Consider the following 18,167-nt stretch of genomic DNA (forward strand, 5'->3'; position numbering starts at 1 on the left):
GTGCCAGAGCGTGGTTTCATGCTGCATGTTGAAACATGAACTGCTCATTGACCTCTGTAGCAGGGTGCATCAAAGTCAGGGTAACAGCAAAAAAAGAAGAAGATATAATATAAAAACAGTACAATACAGTGTTTAGGAGTATCTCCAAATGCCCTTTTGATAAGATAAGAGATGTTAGAGACAACATTTAGGTCTACAGTTATAGCCATTAGTAATTTAATTAGTCAGTAAAATAAAATACTAAAATTATATAAAAAAAACATACTGCAATGGGTCTGTTTCAGTGTGTACAAGTCGATCATTTCAAGAATGAATGGTGTGAAATGTGGTTTCGTGGACTTGTGAATTATGATAATAGTGTGTTAATAATCAACAAACAGACAACATTAGGCTACCATTAATGGGTCTTTGAAACATTAGCCCTTTCTCTCTTTCTCCCACACATTAACTGCCCATCATATCTGTCACACAAAAACTCACACAATCTGTCACACAAGCTCATAGATTTCGAGTACGATGTTGAAAAAAAGTGTCATCAAAAACCGAAAACCCACACTTACAGCGGGGGTCACATTATTTGTGAGGCCATCCAACAAACGGAGTGAAATCAGGTAGACAAGGCCTCTTGCGCCGCTACACTGTCATGTGACATATTCTAACGGCTGGAATGCAAATCTAACGCACCCTTTGTGATAGGGCAGGCTATATAAACGGTCAGTGCCCTGCCCTCGGTTTGTCTGCTGGCCTGCTGTCACATTGCTCCTTTGCTAACAACACTTATGAAGCCACTTGCTGCTACCACCAATGGGGCTCATACTGCTGCTAATGTAGCATTTCACATAGAAGCTTACCTGCTAACACTCAAATTCAGCGTTTTGCTTTGTGGAGTAGCAAGTTAAGCTAGCAAAATGATACCATCCTTCCTGCTGGTGTTCAGCATGTCCATTTCAAGCCAGGTGCTGCCACTGTGTCATCTATGAAACCATGGCAACTCTTCCTAAAAATGTTGTGCTTCACATTTAATGAAGGTAAGTGCTGCGCTGCCTTTGCTAACATGAATATCTTCAGTAATTCAGTCTTGGTTCTGTTTGTCAGTTTTTGTGTTTGAAGCTTGGCAATTTAATGACCTAATGTCACTGCTGATGCTGCAGGCTATCTTGATGCTTCAACTATTACTTATGAACAGTGTCTTATGAAAAGTTTAGACTTTATGCTCCTTTCATCTACCTTTGGGCCTACTTATGGTTGTTGTTATTGTTATTGTTTGGAGCCCTTATTCTGTAGTGGTGAAACATAAATACTCATGCTCTGAGTGTTTTGGGCTTTTGTGGCATTTTTCTCTCTTCTGTTTCTGTTGTCTTGCAGTTTGCTTCAGGAAGGTAAACATAACTGTTTACTTGCACACAGCCTATTCTGCATAATATAAGCTTCATGGTAAACGTAAAATGGTTTTGTCGCACACATTATAGGTCATCACAGAGCAATAGGAAACTATTTAAAGACAAAGCAATTCATTTAGGTGACAACTATTACCGATACGAACTAACTGCAGGTAAATCCATATCGTATGTTTATAAGAGCCAGAAAATGACAAATAAAAAAGAAACTGAGACGCAAGAAGGATCCTTCAATCATGTTATGAGTGGTGTTGTTGCATAGTTTGTCCACCAGAGGGCACTCTGCAACTCACCTGTTGGCAACATGTGTTTGGAACAAATCCACCACAAAACGCACCACTCTGCTGACATAATCTGCTTTAGATAGATATACTCCTATAGGTATATCGTATTTTAAAATCCTTATATCAAAATCAGTATTGGTCTTAAAAATTTCATGTCAGGCTCTAGTGACAACTTGCTATACTGTGTTTAATATTCTTACAGCTAACCTGCTGAGCTCCTGTGCTATGGGTTATATTTCCACCACACGCAATACCAAAGTTCTTTATCCATGTACTGATAGTGTTGCTTAGAATTGAAGATGCCTCTTGGCCTCCTGGCTCATTATCTGCCGCATAGCTGTGTCTAGCCTGTCTTAATCAGGTGGGTTGTTGGTAGCCTTACTCCTCTAAATTCACAAGATGGTAAATTCTCTTTGTGGTCTGTGGTGCCCAGCAGTAAAGTAGCACCACGGCAGCCGGTGCTTGTGGCCTATATAAAATAGATTTTATATAATGGCTGGTGTCAGGCTCTGTATCTAATGTGGCTTTTAGGGGATGCTTTAGGGGAGTGCCAAATATCAGTTCTGTACATACTCCGTATACACATAATCCACACGTAATCCACTGCATGTGAGTTGGCTGAATGAATTTAAGGATTGTGCCTTTTGTCATTTAACATCCAATGTGTATCAATGGCTGGACGCCCTGGTTAGTATCATTGACAAAGACCATGAACCCCAATATTCTCATTTATTGTATGTCACTGGGGATTTAAGCGTTAGCTAGATTCCTACAATGTAATGATCTTTTCTTATGCTGTATAAAGATAATTGTATAATCTTTAGTTTGTGGGACTTTTCCTTTGTCGATGCTATAGAAACATACTGTATGTGAGATTTATAGCTGGATTTTACTCTTTGTCCCAGTAGTGAATGGGTATGATGTCACTTGGCAAGGGCAATAAATATACTACACTCTAGGAGCTATATTCAAGTCCAATTTCATGTCCACACAAAGCTCTTAATTACTGCAGATAGGGCCGTAAGGGCCATTTCTCTTCCAAGAAAAACAGTGAAACTACTGGGACATTTTGCCAAAGATTTTCAACACATTTCTAAATAGTCTAGAGAGCAGCAATTTAACACTGTATACATATCAACATATTTCCCATATTTCTGTACATCATCGTCATCATAGGATTAGGTGGAGTGCAGTGTTTTGGAGGACCAGTCAGACAAGTTCAAGGAGAATATTAAACATATTTAGTATGAAATTGATACCACACTGATGTGTTTTTGGCTCATTACAATTTGTAAGCATGGATTACAACATTTCGCTCTTCTGGTTCCCCTGAATGTGAAACATCCAAGTGGAACGCACTGTTAGTCTCTCCCTCCGGGACAATTTTAGCTCTGAAATGTTGTTAAATTGAGATGCCCATTTGATATCACTATGATGGCAGAGAATGCCGGCGATGCCACTCCTGTTATTTTTACAGAGTTCAACTGGATCACACATTGTGGGGGACAAAGCGGCACGGATTCTATGACCGTTTAAAGATCACCAAGTATTATTAATCTACTCTTTGTGTGTACAGTTTAGCTAATTGCTCGACTCAAGAAAGTCCCCTGATTTTTAAGATTCCTTAAGGATATTGTTATATTTCATCTTTGATATTTTGTTATGTAAATCCTGTTGGTTTCTAAATCCACCATCTACCAGTCCAGTTATGTTTCTGGAATACATATTGTTGGAATTACCTGACACTGAACTGACTGAACTTTAAAACACAGGAGACTGAGTGGGAAGAGAACGGAAGACCTCTAATAGCAGTGACAGAGGGTGGATCAACAACGTTTAATATAGAGCCAGTGAGGTATTTTGAGACCTGCATTTCAATGGTGAAAATACCTCCCTAGACAGTAATACAAACTACGACGCTCAAAAATGCAGACTGAGGAATAGATTGGCTTGGATGTAGAAATGTGGCATCAGTCTGAATTGAACAAAAAATCATGGTATCTGTAACACAAAAAGAAATTCTTGTCTGAAATACAAATATGGTACATCCAACAATTTGAGCTTTGAATAGACCCAAATGAGCGTATGGAAGTGCAACATTCACCCTCCAGCCAATCCAAATCCATAGTACAGATCGGTACAGGCCCAGTGGTTTCCAATGTGGATTTGGGCAACAAATGTTACTGAAACTGTCAGTGCTTTATAACAGTCAGTAGAATTGGGGACTTATGAATTTTTGAGGGCCAGAGCAGCACAGGCCCAACAGCTATCACCTTTTTAATCTTTTAAGAAAAACACAGCCAACACACTCTTAATTTACATTCAAAACATGCTCTTTTGTCTGCAATTAACTTTTGACTTGTGAACGTTTGCCATGGTGTGTCATTTGGCCTTGTTCAAAGCACTTTACTTTGGCTCCCCTCGTCATTACGTGGACTTGAAAAATGTTGCTGACTCTCAGCATCCACTGCTTGTTGTCACATTCATTTAGATCTATAAACCCCTCTGAGGGATGTGTCTCCAATGGCCTAACATGAATGTCTGGCTGCATTACCAGATGTTGAAAAGTGAATCAGGGTCCGCAGCTACTTCACTGCTCTTTCTGCAACGTCTTGGCCCAGTCTCATGAAATACTTCACTTTTCACAAAGCCAGTGGAAATGTGCACAAAGGGCTAAAAGCACAGTTGCATAAGATTGCATTGTAAAAGTGTTCTGTCACAATAAGATGACCGAAGAAACATGCTGTGCTGCGCTTCACAATGAAGACCAAGCAATGAGAAAAGCCGTAATTGCAACCTTGAGAAGCAACCCACCACAGAGAAGCACTGGAGAATGAATGTCCATGATAACAATTTGTAAACGACTGATATGAAAATGGTGATAGGACCGTACACAGATTGAAGCTCTCATTAACAGAAACTGTGTTTTAATATCTTCCTGCATAATTACGAACTTCAGCTTACAGTTCAAGTCTTGCTGTTCAGTTTTATTAAGGATATATGAAACTATAGCAGCATATAAATGTCGTGACACTTCACACTCTAAGGCCTTCTAGTTTGAGGGAAGTAGCATTGCATTAACAGCAGTGTAAACTGTGAGTGACACAGAGCTGTTGTACATTAAAGCTGGCAGAAATGAAGGTGAGGCTAGTTATGTACCACCATCAATTACTGACATCTCGAGCCTTCATTACAACAGAACAGATTGTTGTTGGGGGTTTTTCAGATCAGTAAAGCTTGTTTGCAAACCGAGACTAAGCAGCAGCCAGGGAAAACACATTTACCTTTGTTTAAGGTACAGATGATATAAGTAGTTTTAACTAATAAATCCATGATTTTGAATGCGTATCACACATCACTGCACAGCAGTGCAATACTATTGACACTGGATATGACTACTTTCAAAGTCATGATGTCAAAAATCATTTCATCCTCTTTCATGACGATCATCAGGTGAACGGTAGAATTTCAGCATTCACATTGAATGCGCACTTTAATGTATTTGATTGGCCTGCACAGTGCCTTGCTTAAAAACTTCAGCCAGATTCAACATTTTCAACAACTTTTGCCACAGTAGCCAAATTGAAAAGAATGAGGGTTTAAAAAAAACACTTTTTTTCACGCAGAGCTCTTGGCTGTCTGAAAACGGCTAAGGACAATAGCTTGAAGCTTTCGGTGTAGCACTGCAGAAAAAAATGAAACGAGGAAACAGAGGTAGAAATGACAAAGTTGTCCATAGGGCAACTCAGACAGAATGTCTTAGACCCTTTACGGTCAAACTGTATGGAAAATCCATATGAAGCTTAATTGTTGTGTCCGTTTTCTCCCAAGAACCTGCCAAAATTCAGCTCTGCAGCGAGTATGCCGCAACTTGAACTGAAAGTCCTTGCTTGTTCTTGTGTTTGCGGTGCATTTGGGTTCACAGTGTGATTGTCTGTCCTTTTTCGAGTATGAACTTTTTTTCATAAGCTCCCTCTGACTTTCTGTTAGTTTGTTAGAGTTGCACTAACTAGCAGCAACTGTCATTTGTATTTTCAATGATTCACTTCAGTACCATATAATGTCTGGATATCATTTTAAATGATACAGTGTCAGTGTTTTTACAATATCTCAAAACAGATCCCTCTTTTCTTTCTTTCTCTCTCTCCAGGCTAAATATTACTATTATCATCAACTTGAGCTACGTATGTCATGTGCTCAAACAGTCTTTACATATTGTAAAACAAGCAGACATTACTTAATATCGCTGCCTCAACGAAGGGTGCGTTAACAGAAAATATAATATTCAGCCATTTTGTATCAAAGATCCAAAGTTTGTATTAAAAAAGCTCAATAAATTGTTCTTAGAAACACTAATTAAAGCAGCACACAATCAGTAACTGGGCCTAATTTCCAGTTTAGCATCAAGGTCTGTGAAGTCTCTGCTTCAGGAAGTTTCAAAGGAGGAGCCAGGGGGTAATACAGTAAAGAGATCCCAATTATTATTTATCCCATAATAAAATGCAGTCATTAGCGCACAGGTTAATGAGTCAGTGGTGACTTTGATTGGTCAGGTCTCCTCATTAGGTTATGTCCAGCCAATCTGGTCGCTTGTGGGGCTTGCAGGTGTGAACGTCCACCACGTCCTCGCAGTCTTTGCACTCCACGGCGCAGCACCACTTGAATTTGCACTCGCACTTGGTGACACGCTTGACACGCATAGTGTCATAGCCCCGCCCACAGCACATGACCTCACAGCCGTCTGTGCCTCTGGAGGACTTGTTGCACACTCTGCCTGCTGTCCCCAAGGAGCCTGTAAAGAAATGTTCTTGTCAGTTATATTTATGATTTTTTTTGTATTCTTAAAAAATGTTTGTAAAAACTTTTACAAAAGACAAACTATAACATTCTTCTTATCTTATTTATTTATACTAATTTATTTTAAATAAACGTTAACCAACAATTTCACTTAAACTTAACCCCCTCAAAACTAATTAAGCAAACATAAGAAAATATGATATGATGAATAAATGAAATCACTATTAGGGTAGTTTTTTTTTGGTTTTGTTTTTTTATGAAAACTTTTTTTGTTACATGACAAAGATTTAAAATTCTGTAGGATAGCATTGCTTTCACAAAACAGTACAAGAGCTGAGATCCTCTAAATGTTCACTAGCTACTTGGAAACTTTGTGTGTCCTCTGTCTGGTATTGGTCGGATACTGTGCTGTTGGTCTGAAAACGGATGCATGCTGCTGCTGGAAATAAGGTTGATAATAGGTAATAGGTAGGAGCGACATGCACCCTATCACCTCAACTTAATTCCATTTTGGAAAACCTCAAGTGACGACATACTGTGGATGTCCACAACCCCTTTTGGCACTTGACCACTCATGCTGAAAACTGAAACTATTTTTCCAAAATAAAATATCACTTTTCCCACACTTGGTAAGGCAGGGTAGCAGGGTATTTGCTTCCAGACACGCTGACAGAAGAGACCTAAACACAAAGGTGGCCATGTACTCAGGTGTAAGATCTAAGCCTAAGATCAGATGCCACATCTAATGACAGAGAATCGCTGAAGTAAAGCAAAAAGGATAAGAGAAGATATTCCCCTCAGGCTCTAGGGAGTGGAGCTTAATACTGACCAAAGGAAGGATTTGAAAAATAAGCCTGCATGTATCCTTAGGCTGTGCATTCCTATACAATGGAGATTAGTGGCGAGGAGGGTCATAAGCTTATTTTAAGATCGCCTTTTAACAAGGAAAGCCAGCCTTTCCTTGGCGTGAGCACACCTTCGCTACTGCTCAGTTGTCAAGCTGCAACCAAGCTAACAGCAAAGAGGAGTGGGAGAAGTTCATAACATAATGTCCCCTCCACATGTGCACTGTGCTATATCTTACCTAACCTATTAACAGTGAGTTAGTGAACTCCTTCACGCTCTATTGAAGGGGTTGGATTGGAGGAGAGTGACAGAGTTTAACAAAGCAAAGCAAACACCAGGAATTAAATGAGATGTTAAAGGTCAAATCGTTGAACTTTAAGCTGTGGAGGAATGCAAGCCTTCAGTGGACGGGTCTCTGATTCTCAAAGATTTTGAAAAACTGACAAAGGACCAACTACCTGTTTAACTTGTCTCATAACAATATACTCAAACAATAATCAAAATTATTAAATTAACACAGGCTAAAATAATGAAATATTCCACATACTAAGGATGTCCGGATCGGAGTCCTTTTTTCAATATTGGGTATCTACAGAGTCTGAATCTTTTTGTTTACCTAAATGCTCATTAAATATGTATCTGACAAATTGAAAAAACATCTGTAATAAATCTAACATTATTTTTTTACTAACTTCTTGATCCAAATACTGAAATTCGTGATTCATATTGTTCAAAACTAACGTTTAGCTTAAACTATTCATATAATATGAAATGAAAGTTGGAGAATGCAACTCCTGAAAATGATGCGGTGGTGAATAGGGAAGAAATATCACTCTGTTCTTCCGTCACAAAGGATCTTCAGCGAGGAACAGGCAGCAGCTTGCAGAGAGCTCTAATCAGACAACAGCCAAGTTAAAATTTTTACACCATACAATACGAATTGTTTTTAATGTTCATAGCTAGGTGTGACCTGGGACATCATGTGTTAAGAGAGGTTGTCATTGGGCCAACATTTGGGCCACAAGCCAAATGCTGATGACCTTTAGTGTATTTGGGTGGTGGCAGAATTGTTGTAGTAATCTCAAAGTAGAGCTCGATCAATCAATTAAAAAATTAATACGGGCAGATACATATTTGTTAAATGGCTGAAAAAATAGGAATATTTTGTGGTGTGTGTGATTGGGGAACTTTCCCTCATGATTCAAAGTGAAAAAGAGCATGGACCAGTTATAGCCATCCTTTGTCTACAGTCTTTATGTCCCTCTATTTAACTGTGTACATCTAAAGTATAAATACAAATGTTCACTCTTTGCAAAGAGCCCATAAAGACCCAATCACCCCTCTTAGTGACAAATTGATTCTTCATTTGTTCACTCACCTGCTGTGCGGTCCATGAGACAGTAATCTGGCGAGTTCTCGACATACACCAACTCGTTCTTGGTGCTTCCCTTGAAGTCCTTGTCAGCCACCATGAAACCGGTCCCGTCCTGGTTCATGGTCACCTCGGTGGCTGTGTTGTACTTCTTCCGAAGGTAGTCTCCAGTCCGCCTGAAGTCGGACATGGCCAGCCAGCAGGTTCTCAGAGAACAGGAGCCACTGACCCCGTGACACTTGCACTCCAGCTTCATAAAGCGCTTCACTGCCTAAAGCGGAGGTCAAAGGTGACAGGGTGTTAAGCCTGTGATTTTGCCCATGGCATGATGTAGGCGTGATCTGCCCTGCTAGCATAGTTGCTAGCTAAATAATATGCACTCTTACTGGATTTGCCTTTAATTTTTGTTCCTCAAGAGACTGTGAAACAACCATCTTGTCGGTGGAGAACCTAAAACTAAATCTACTGATAAAACTAAATTCTTAATGTAATGCTGTGTGGGATATTTGATCCCACTCTGTGGCCTGTTGCCAGGAGTGATGCCTTTTCAAAAATCCAGAAGGATATTTTACTCATGTCTCACTTTACTCAACGCTTAAGATTATTGTTGGGATACATTGAAAAAAATTTCTGTCATTGTATATTTAATTTTATTGCAATATTAATATATGTTGTGAAATAGTACATTTTGTGGAAATTGATAAGATTGAAGCTGCAATAATTAGTCGATTGACTGATAGTTAATAAAACTCTGCTTGGAAAATGGCTTAATCGGTTAACAAAAGTTGCAAACTGATTATGTTTAAATTTTAAACTGTTAGTTGGACAAAACAAGACATTTAAATACATTATTAAGAGATTGTAATGGGCATTTTTCTGAGGTTTTGTACACCAATTGATTCAAGATCATTGATTAATTGAGAAAAATAATTGACGGATTCATGAAAATAATCGTTAGTTGCAGCCCTTATTGAGATACAGATAAAACAACCTGTTTGGAATGTCTATTTTTGTCTAATCCAGTAAAATAAATTCCTGACAAAAGACAACTGACTAGCGTTTCCCAGAGCTTTCAGCAAGATCTCAGTCTTCATCAACGCAATGAGCTGTAACACTAATTACTAGGCCTACATACTCTTAACTCCATTAGCTAAGTCCAAGATCCTTAATGCCTAAGTGGCTATAAAGTTTCATTTGCAAGATTGCTACCATAAATGATCTAAAACAAACAAAACAGGGATTGCCCAAGCCTACTTGAAATAAAATGTTATGTTTAAATGCATAAATAAGTGATCTTTGTCTCATCATAGTCTCTTAAGTCAGCTGCAACACTGGAGTAGTACTAAAGCTCGAGTAGTAACATTAAAGGTGCTGCTCACCATACGACCGCACCGGTTGTTGTGAAGGTTCATCAGTGCACGAGCATCTTTCACCATCCTCTCTCGAGCATCTACGAAGGCCTTGGCAAATTTTATGCCGTAGTTGATGTTGTCGCTACATCCGCCCCAGTCGAAATTGCCTCTGTCATCGCTGGCTCGCCCTCGTTTATGGCTGTCACAGTTGCAGATCTTTAGCTCCCCCTGACTGCAGGCCCTGGTAATGGCGTAGACCACTCCTGCTGAAGAGATGGCATACACGAATGCTGCCTCGCGGCTGCCTGGGCACACAGGAAAGACAGGTGTTGCAATTAAATCTTTCAGAAAATAATGTAGTATTGTCAATGGAATAGTTTTCACTGCTACTTTTCTGTGATAAATGGCTGTGTTGTAAACGTTGTTTGAAACCACACCACAATTGTTTTACTAGTCTTCTTTGGTAAGATTCACACTGTTCTTCTAGTTCCACTGTATTACTGCTCAGTAAAGCAGCCTTTCTCCAGTATATTCCAGGCAGCAGGAGCACAGAATCAGTCCATTTATGGTGGATGGTCGAGACAGAGGTAGCAGCACATCAGCTATAACATCACACTCCAGCCGACTCTCCTTTCACCTTTTTAATTTGCACAGATGGCAGCTTTCTCAGTCACTGGGCTGTGTTTTCATTTCTGACAAGAGGAGATTTTGAGGGTTATTTGGTCTGGCTTTCCCACACACCTCCCGTCCTCATTCCTGCTCACGCAATGAAGCAGAACACAGGCGATATGTCAGGGAGTAAAGCTTTGTCTGGCTGCCAGAAACATCTACCCAAATATTTACATCTCCTATTACTGTTTATACATCACCAGTGTGGTGATCTGCTACTTGTTTTCAGAGAATATCCACTTTCCCAATCTTCCCTCATTCTGGAGAAGGTAAAAGAAAAACCCACAACACTTTCTCTTTCTATTTGTATTCTAGGACAAAGTTGATTTAATAAGACACCTATTAATTCTCTGCTTATCTGGTAACAGCGGAGACATTTACGAGGATGATTAACTCGAGTGCAGCTGACGTAAACAACCACTGTCACGCACAGACAAAGAACCGCACAGATAGAAAGCCCACATGTGCAGACTCACTTCGCAGCATCACCCTGCCAAACACAGTGTGGTCCCGGTCCAGCGTGCTGCAGTTCCAGCGGTGGTGTCTGAACTGGTGCTGGCACTCTTTTATCCACTCTTTGGCTCCCTCACCGATGGACTGCATCAGGTCCGGGTGTCGCTGGCACAGCTGCCGCTGCTTGTTCACCAGGCCGGGAATGTTGTCGCAGATCACCCGAGCTCCCAGCGCTCCGATGTACCTGCAGGCACAGATCCAACACAGTGTTCATGATAAGTTAAAGGGGCACTTCACCAACTTAAAGTTTGTCATCATGAGGGACTACCACTTAGTCTGGGTAAAGTTTAGTATATTGTCTTTTGTGGCTCTGCAGGAAGTTTGCCAAATCAGAGAAAATAACCCTTGATGTCGTCAGGGTCTTATGTGGCATTCATGCAATGTCAGCAGAACAGACACAACGGGAAAACAAACAGTTTGACATTTTGGTTATTATGCTTATTCAAAAGCACACTCATTAAAACATAATATTTTGTTAGTTAAATCCATAGAGTAAGTGTAAAAATTTGTTATTACTTAATGGGGGTGGGGGGGTTATAAACTGGACTATCTTGGTTGTGACCAGTTGCCCAGTTCCCCTTGTTTCCAGTCTTTATACTAAGCTAAGTTAGCTAGCTGCTGTTTGTAGATTCATATTTTGTGTGCATTCAAAAGAATGGCTTCAATCTTACCAAACTATATGGACAAGAAAGCAAATAAGCCAAAGTATTTCCCAAAAATGTTGCTAGATTGTTTCCTACTAGTGTGTGTGCCCATTTTTTATTTAATTTTTTTTTATAGCCTTCATTGCGTCCATACCCCTTGTCAGCTTGAGGTGTAGATCTTCTGGATGTAAAGGAGATTATTAAATTCCTCACGTTCAGTGAAAAGCACCTCTTTCCCTGTGACAGGCCTTTGCCTCCTGCTCTATTCAGACATAATCCCTTACTTTGTAACAACTCATAGAAGAGCAGATCACACGGTGGTGGTGTAGTGACACGGGGGGGGGGGGTCCTCTTATCAACAGGACATAAGGACAGTCATCTACAGTGTAAGTGACCGCCCAGGCCCTGCCTCACAGACCAACCATATGCACCCCCCCCCCCCCCACCCCCAAGCTTGCACGCTCCACTCTCCATCCGGATATCATTATAGTCTCTAATCGTGGCCACATTTGTGTCGCCTGGCCACTGAGACAGAAAAGGGCGTAGCAGGCAGTTTCCACTCCCGTTATGGCTGTCCAAGTCCCGTTCTAACTGCAACCATCTGCCTGAGGAGTAAAGCAGAGCAGAAGCACTACTTGTTTGTATGTTGTACATACCGGCTGTGCCAAAAGACCCCTTGACTGTCTCCAAGAGGACACACACATAGAGAGAGGGAATGGGGTCCTGTGCAGCAGGACACATGGTGCTCATCTGAATTATCGCACTGGTTAAAAATAGGCCCTAACAATACAAACCAGGATTAAATAAGTATGAATCATCTGGACGCAGAGCTTCCAAGCATCTCCTGCTCTGTGTCGCTCTCTCTTTCTCTGGTCTTTCTCAGCAATTTAATCAGTTTTTGCATAAGACAGCAAAGGGATTACACAGTTTTGGCTGTCTTGGGAAATTACAATTCATAAAATTATTTACAAAGGGCGCATTTTTAATCTAAATCCATCTGTAAAACAGAGTCTAATTGTTGTGGAGTGCAGGGCCATAATTCAAACATTCAGGAAGAAAATGTAGAATTAGGTCTGCTTCACTGTGGTTAGTTAAATAGAAAGTACACATCAAATACAATTTCTGTAAGTGTGACCTGACACGTGTGACTATTTCAGGTGGGTGATATGAGGGGGGGCGCTTGTAACCTTGCATATTTTCTTCCCCCTCCTGAGCATTTCAAACCTCAAGAGAAATCATCAAGGGGCATTTATTCATGCACCAGCGCCTGCACCTGCCACTTACTCTGGGCAAGATGGATGGATAGGGGAGATCCCCCCCCAATACCATTAATCTTCATAAACACAGGACACATTGCATTGATGTTTTTTTTTGTTTTCTTTTTATAATTAACTTCAGCACAAAAATTCCCAGGCAGAGGTGAACTAAGATGAAAGAGTCCCATTGCCACATTTTTTTTAAAGTATGGAGATAAACAAAGTTGTTTTCTCTAGGTTTGGCAAAAAAAACATAATCTATAGAATGACATCATCCAGATGAACGTTTTAGATCAAATAAGCAGAAGAAATCTTTTATCTTTTTGTTGTCTTTTTCACCAAAGCATTTCCCACCTTTATACCTGACAGAGGAAAACATAACCATAAATGAGTTAACTTCAGTGAAAAATTTAGGTTTTGGTTTAGTCATGTTTTCATCAGAACTTTTTTTTTAATAGCCTATATATTTGTAACTTTACAGCTATTCGTTTTGTGTCTATCTAATTAACTAATACATCAATCAAAATAGTTTTTAAAGTAAATAAAATTAAGTTATTGATCTAAATGTCAGCAAAAGCACGGCAGAGATCTCACTCACCACCACGATGAATCCACTCTAGGTGTGAAAATGAGCAGGAGCAAAATAAAATAGAAGTATATTTTAGAGGTGGTTTTTCTGATCCCCATAGCCGTGCTGCTGTCTGATAAACTCCGAGATTTCAACAGACAAAACATGTTTCTTCCTTTTCATGTGTTGGCAAAAGCTGCACAATCAGCTGTGAAAGTCCTTGTTGATTGCCTGCCGTCCATCATTGGGGAACTTTAAGAATTTAAAAAAGAGGACATGTGGTTTTAAACTCCATCAGTTAACCGCTGCTAGTTTAATAATGCCATGCAGATTTTCTGTCAGTACATCCATAATCTTCATTGGCGTCGGAGATTGTAATTAATGAGTGAGCCCTCCGTCTCAGATGCCTCTAACATTCTTGGATAAATTCACCTTTTCTCCTCAGCGCACCGAAATTCATGTCACTAAAAGCTGTTTCAAAGCACAACATCCGCGGCGGTAACATAGCAGCGGGAAAAGTCGCTTAAATCAGATACGAGTCGAACGGAGGAACTATTTCCGAGAATGGGAGAGAAACTGTGCGCACCTTTCCTCCTGAAGCCGCGGGAATGAAGATGCGCACCGAAACGCGCAGCGCTCTGCTGCGGTGCGTCAGCTGTCCCTCCACCCCCACCCCTTTGTCAGGAAATTACAAACAGCGGTATGTGGACCAACAGAGGGAGATGCGTAGGCTACAATATATATTTAGTTTGATGGAAAGCAGATAGGCTACCTGCCGCATCCAACGTTTTACCACTTCAGAAGAACAGCCATTAAAACACAGCCCTGCACAATACTGTAATAGTAACGATTCCATTTGGGGAAGTGAGAATGTGACTGCACTAAACTATCATGTCACAGTATATCTAGTAGCAATGTGCAATATTTCCCCATGGACCTGTTGGCCTGTGTTTATTATGAGTAGTTCTCAAAAATTTAACATTCTAAAGAAATTTGTCTATAAGCGTTTTAGGTTAATTTCTTCACTAAAACCACCTTTTTCAAAATGAACATTTACAGCCTCTGAGTTTAAAAACATTGAGGACTGTGTTACAACACACCTAATTTTTTGAAGCTATGCAACTGAACCGCAAAGCCTCCTGTGGCAACCATGTTAAATATATAATTTATTCACAAAGATTATTAAAAATAGTTGGGCCAGTTTTATTTATATAGCCAATAGCCAGACCATAATAATATGATTAGACAAAACATTGTTGTTTCCGATGAATTAAAAAGTATGCAGCTGTCCGTTTGTGTCGTCAGTGTCTGGAGAAAGTTTTGCTTGGGAAACTTCAGCTATGAGGGGTCAAGCTTTCATGCTTTGACACACCATTAAACAGGAACTTGGTGTCTCCATAGAGATGGGTAATCCTTCCCAGGGGGCATTTTCATATGCCTGCTGGTCCAGTGTGATTAAACCATAGATTGTATATAAAGGATTAAACACACCAAAACCTCTTTGCTTGCAGCATGAAAACCTCTTAATTTGTAATTTTATTAAATTTTTTTTACTGGGATGAGCCCAGGTTTGAGAAACCCATTCAAAGGCAGTTTCACCATTGTAGTGTGCACAGACTTCTGTCCAAAAATGAATCTTGTTTCCTGAAAAGCTGCCCAAAGGGTTCATCAGATAGTTGAAATATTAGTCAGATTCCTCTTCCAGGACAGGCAGACAATAGATGTAACATACAAAAAAGATGGGAATATTTCAAGCGAAATTGCACTATGAAGAAACAGAGTGACAATATTAGCTAAATAGACTGATAACACAATATATACGTATGTGGAAAGAAGTCATGCAATTTCTAGGTGCCACCAAAACTGGTGGGACTTGAAGCACACAACCTCCTCTCTACCACAAAAGTCTGGAACGAGGACTACACGGGAGGCTGAACTCAAGGATGCCATTCACGCAGAGGGAGAGAAGAAAAGAGGTCAGGTTGTGATGACAGCCCAGAAGACAGAAGAGTCTATGTCAAAGCTCAGAATTAAATTGGACTGGAAGATACTGTATAAACAAGTATATTGCGCAAAATAGTTTGACAAGAGAAAATACTTTGGCCTTGTAATTATTTTGTGTCACACTAGACTTAGGTCCCTTATCACTGGTTTGAAGAGACACTTCCACATCCAGTAGAAATAGCCTCTAACATTTGCACGGTAGTTGAGTGCTTATGTCTGCCATGTGCTGTAGTTTCTCCAAGTTTGGTATGGGGCCCAGTATAGTCCTTTTCTGTTAGAAAATGATTAATAACTTCTAAAAAGTTCCCTCCGTGCCATATGACTCATGGTAGGACAGTTAATGTCTTACCGCCAGCTCCAAGCACTTGAACCCCTCCTGTAATGCCAGCGGAGTGCATGTTTGTAGTTCAGCTCCCATCAACAGTCCCGATCCAGAAAGAGGTTTGTCTCATCGAGCCAATGTGGAAACATATGACCCACCTCAAGGACATTTCTGGCTCGTATCCCTGCGACTTCAGTGAGGCACTCGCCGCGCCGTGCACGTCCAGCAGGTAGAGAGAGGCACTGACGAGACTCTGAGCACACAGTATGTGTGTGTCAGAGTGTGAGGTCATTTTAATCAGTGCAAATCCAGGGGTGTTAGTTAGACACCTACATAAAGGTCAGTAACAATGCAGCTGCCTAAAAATACCACAGCGAATGTAATGGTACGTTTGTGAATGTAGACTTGAGTTTGATTTAGGATTTTATGAATTACACATTTTCTTATCAGGCTTAACATTCTTGGGGTGGGGGGGGTTGTAACTTTTCCAAAATAACAAACAAATGCACATGACTTTGTGTGCTTTGCTGTAAATAAAGTTTTGTTAACTGCAAGCCTGTGTTCTGTCTGTCACTGGACTCTCTCCCCTCTTATTCTACATCACACACACACGCAAACGCACACATAGCCCAGCTGTTTGTCCTTCAGTTATGTCGTATCTGGATTTAGAGCGACACTTGGATCCTCATTACATGTGACCCTGTCTTTCTTTACTCCAGGACAAGCTATGGATTTTACAGTGACAACTCCGTAACAAATTGCTTTACAGGGAGCAGGTGATGGTGGCGTTAACGCTCGTCATCCGTCGCCTCCCTCTCCTTCTGTCTCGCTTTGAGCCAGCTCCAGCTGTGGTCTTTAAGAGGCTCAGCGTGGGGGCCTGAGCTCCTATTTTAGACTCATCTCATGGCCTGGGCTAATTTTGGACAGAAGAGGCCACGACAGGGAGAAAAGGAATAGAGCAACAGGATAAGGAGGAGGTTGGACAACTACAAGCTGCAAGCACGGATGACATTGATTATGACATTGTTGAGGGACAAGCGCAGTGACAGCAGTCATCACTGACACAGGCAGGAGACTAGACAGACTGCATTTTGCTTTTGTGCAGCAGGTCAAATGGGAAGGTTGTAAATTTGAGGTTTAACTCATGACAGATCCCTCCTTGACCTCAGTTTTATCTACTTCACATAACATGACACTGCAGCCATGAGACCACTTGTCTCATTGTATGTCTGCTTTTGTGCACCATAGTCATAAAATGCATCACTTACCAGATCTGCCCAGGAGCGACATGTGGCTGCAGCAATCCTTTTTCAAGTTAAAGTTCATTTATTTATACTGTATGCTGTATAGTGCTTTATCACGTTTCTCGCACAACCTTACAGAGAAAAGTTTCAACAAATCTTCATAAGAATTTTCGCGTCCACTCTAGGAAAAAGGATTTGCCACTGGGAAAGAAATGTAATCTACTGCTCTGAGATTTATTGGGGGGGTTACTTATTACCCATCTTGTCATGCGGAATCCTAACAGAAAGAGAGCCATTTTGGGTTATGACTCATAGCTTGAATAAAGTGCATAGTTTTTTATCCAAGTCATGCAGCCCAAAGCCTGAATATTGAGTCGGGGTTTGAATATTTATGCATACAAAGATATTTCAGGTCACGCCATTGTGTAAGACATCCAAGTTTTGAAAGTGAGGCATTAAGTAATAATCAAAGACAAACCCAGAATATGTGTACTGTACAAGCTTTCAACTTCTCACAAAGATTACACGAGCTTTTACAGTATAGACTATTATGTCTTCTGCTCAGTGTTGTGGGTTGAGGACCACAGTGGAGCAGGGTGAGCAGCCATGCTGGCAGTGACGGCAGCGAGGATGTGGCCCCTCACAGCTCGTCAGTCTGAGCTTGTGTTTATGGAGGCTGAGAAAGATGGGGCTTTGCTGGAGGACCAGGCATGCCTGTGCTGGATTTGGGATGCGGCCCTGCTGTCCTACGCTGGAATGTTAATTAGGTGAGCTGAGCAGGGAAGAGGTGACCCGTCCCGTTAACCAGCCAACCATTCCCCAACAACCAAGAGGGGGATTTAGTGTGACAGAAAGCCCAGTCAGTGTGTGCTCATATATAGAGTGACATTATAGAACAC

At 40.7% G+C, this 18,167-nt stretch overlaps 2 protein-coding genes across 2 annotated transcripts in view; one reads left to right on the plus strand and one right to left on the minus strand.

Moving 5' to 3' along the window:
- The first annotated feature begins 533 nt into the window (after positions 1-533).
- LOC119885613 (potassium voltage-gated channel subfamily D member 3-like) overlaps positions 534-18,167 on the plus strand; it is a 160,020-nt gene continuing 142,386 nt past the window's right edge. Inside the window, exon 1 of the mRNA XM_038695726.1 lies at positions 534-1,028. The gene's annotated coding sequence lies outside the window, so the exon portion shown is untranslated. The remainder of the gene's footprint in view (positions 1,029-18,167) is intronic.
- On the minus strand, positions 3,452-14,349 carry LOC119885616 (protein Wnt-2b-A-like). The gene is made up of 5 exons (XM_038695729.1): positions 13,729-14,349; positions 11,194-11,414; positions 10,076-10,353; positions 8,703-8,967; positions 3,452-6,473 (listed from the first exon to the last, which is right to left on the minus strand). The coding sequence occupies exons 1-5, from the start codon at positions 13,863-13,865 to the stop codon at positions 6,244-6,246; spliced, it is 1,131 nt and encodes a 376-aa protein (XP_038551657.1). The 5' UTR covers positions 13,866-14,349; the 3' UTR covers positions 3,452-6,243.

The sequence above is a fragment of the Micropterus salmoides genome, unplaced genomic scaffold, assembly GCF_014851395.1.
Source record: "Micropterus salmoides isolate LMB-PRFRI ecotype aquatic unplaced genomic scaffold, ASM1485139v1 Ms_hic_scaffold_4, whole genome shotgun sequence".
NCBI lineage: Eukaryota > Metazoa > Chordata > Actinopteri > Centrarchiformes > Centrarchidae > Micropterus > Micropterus salmoides.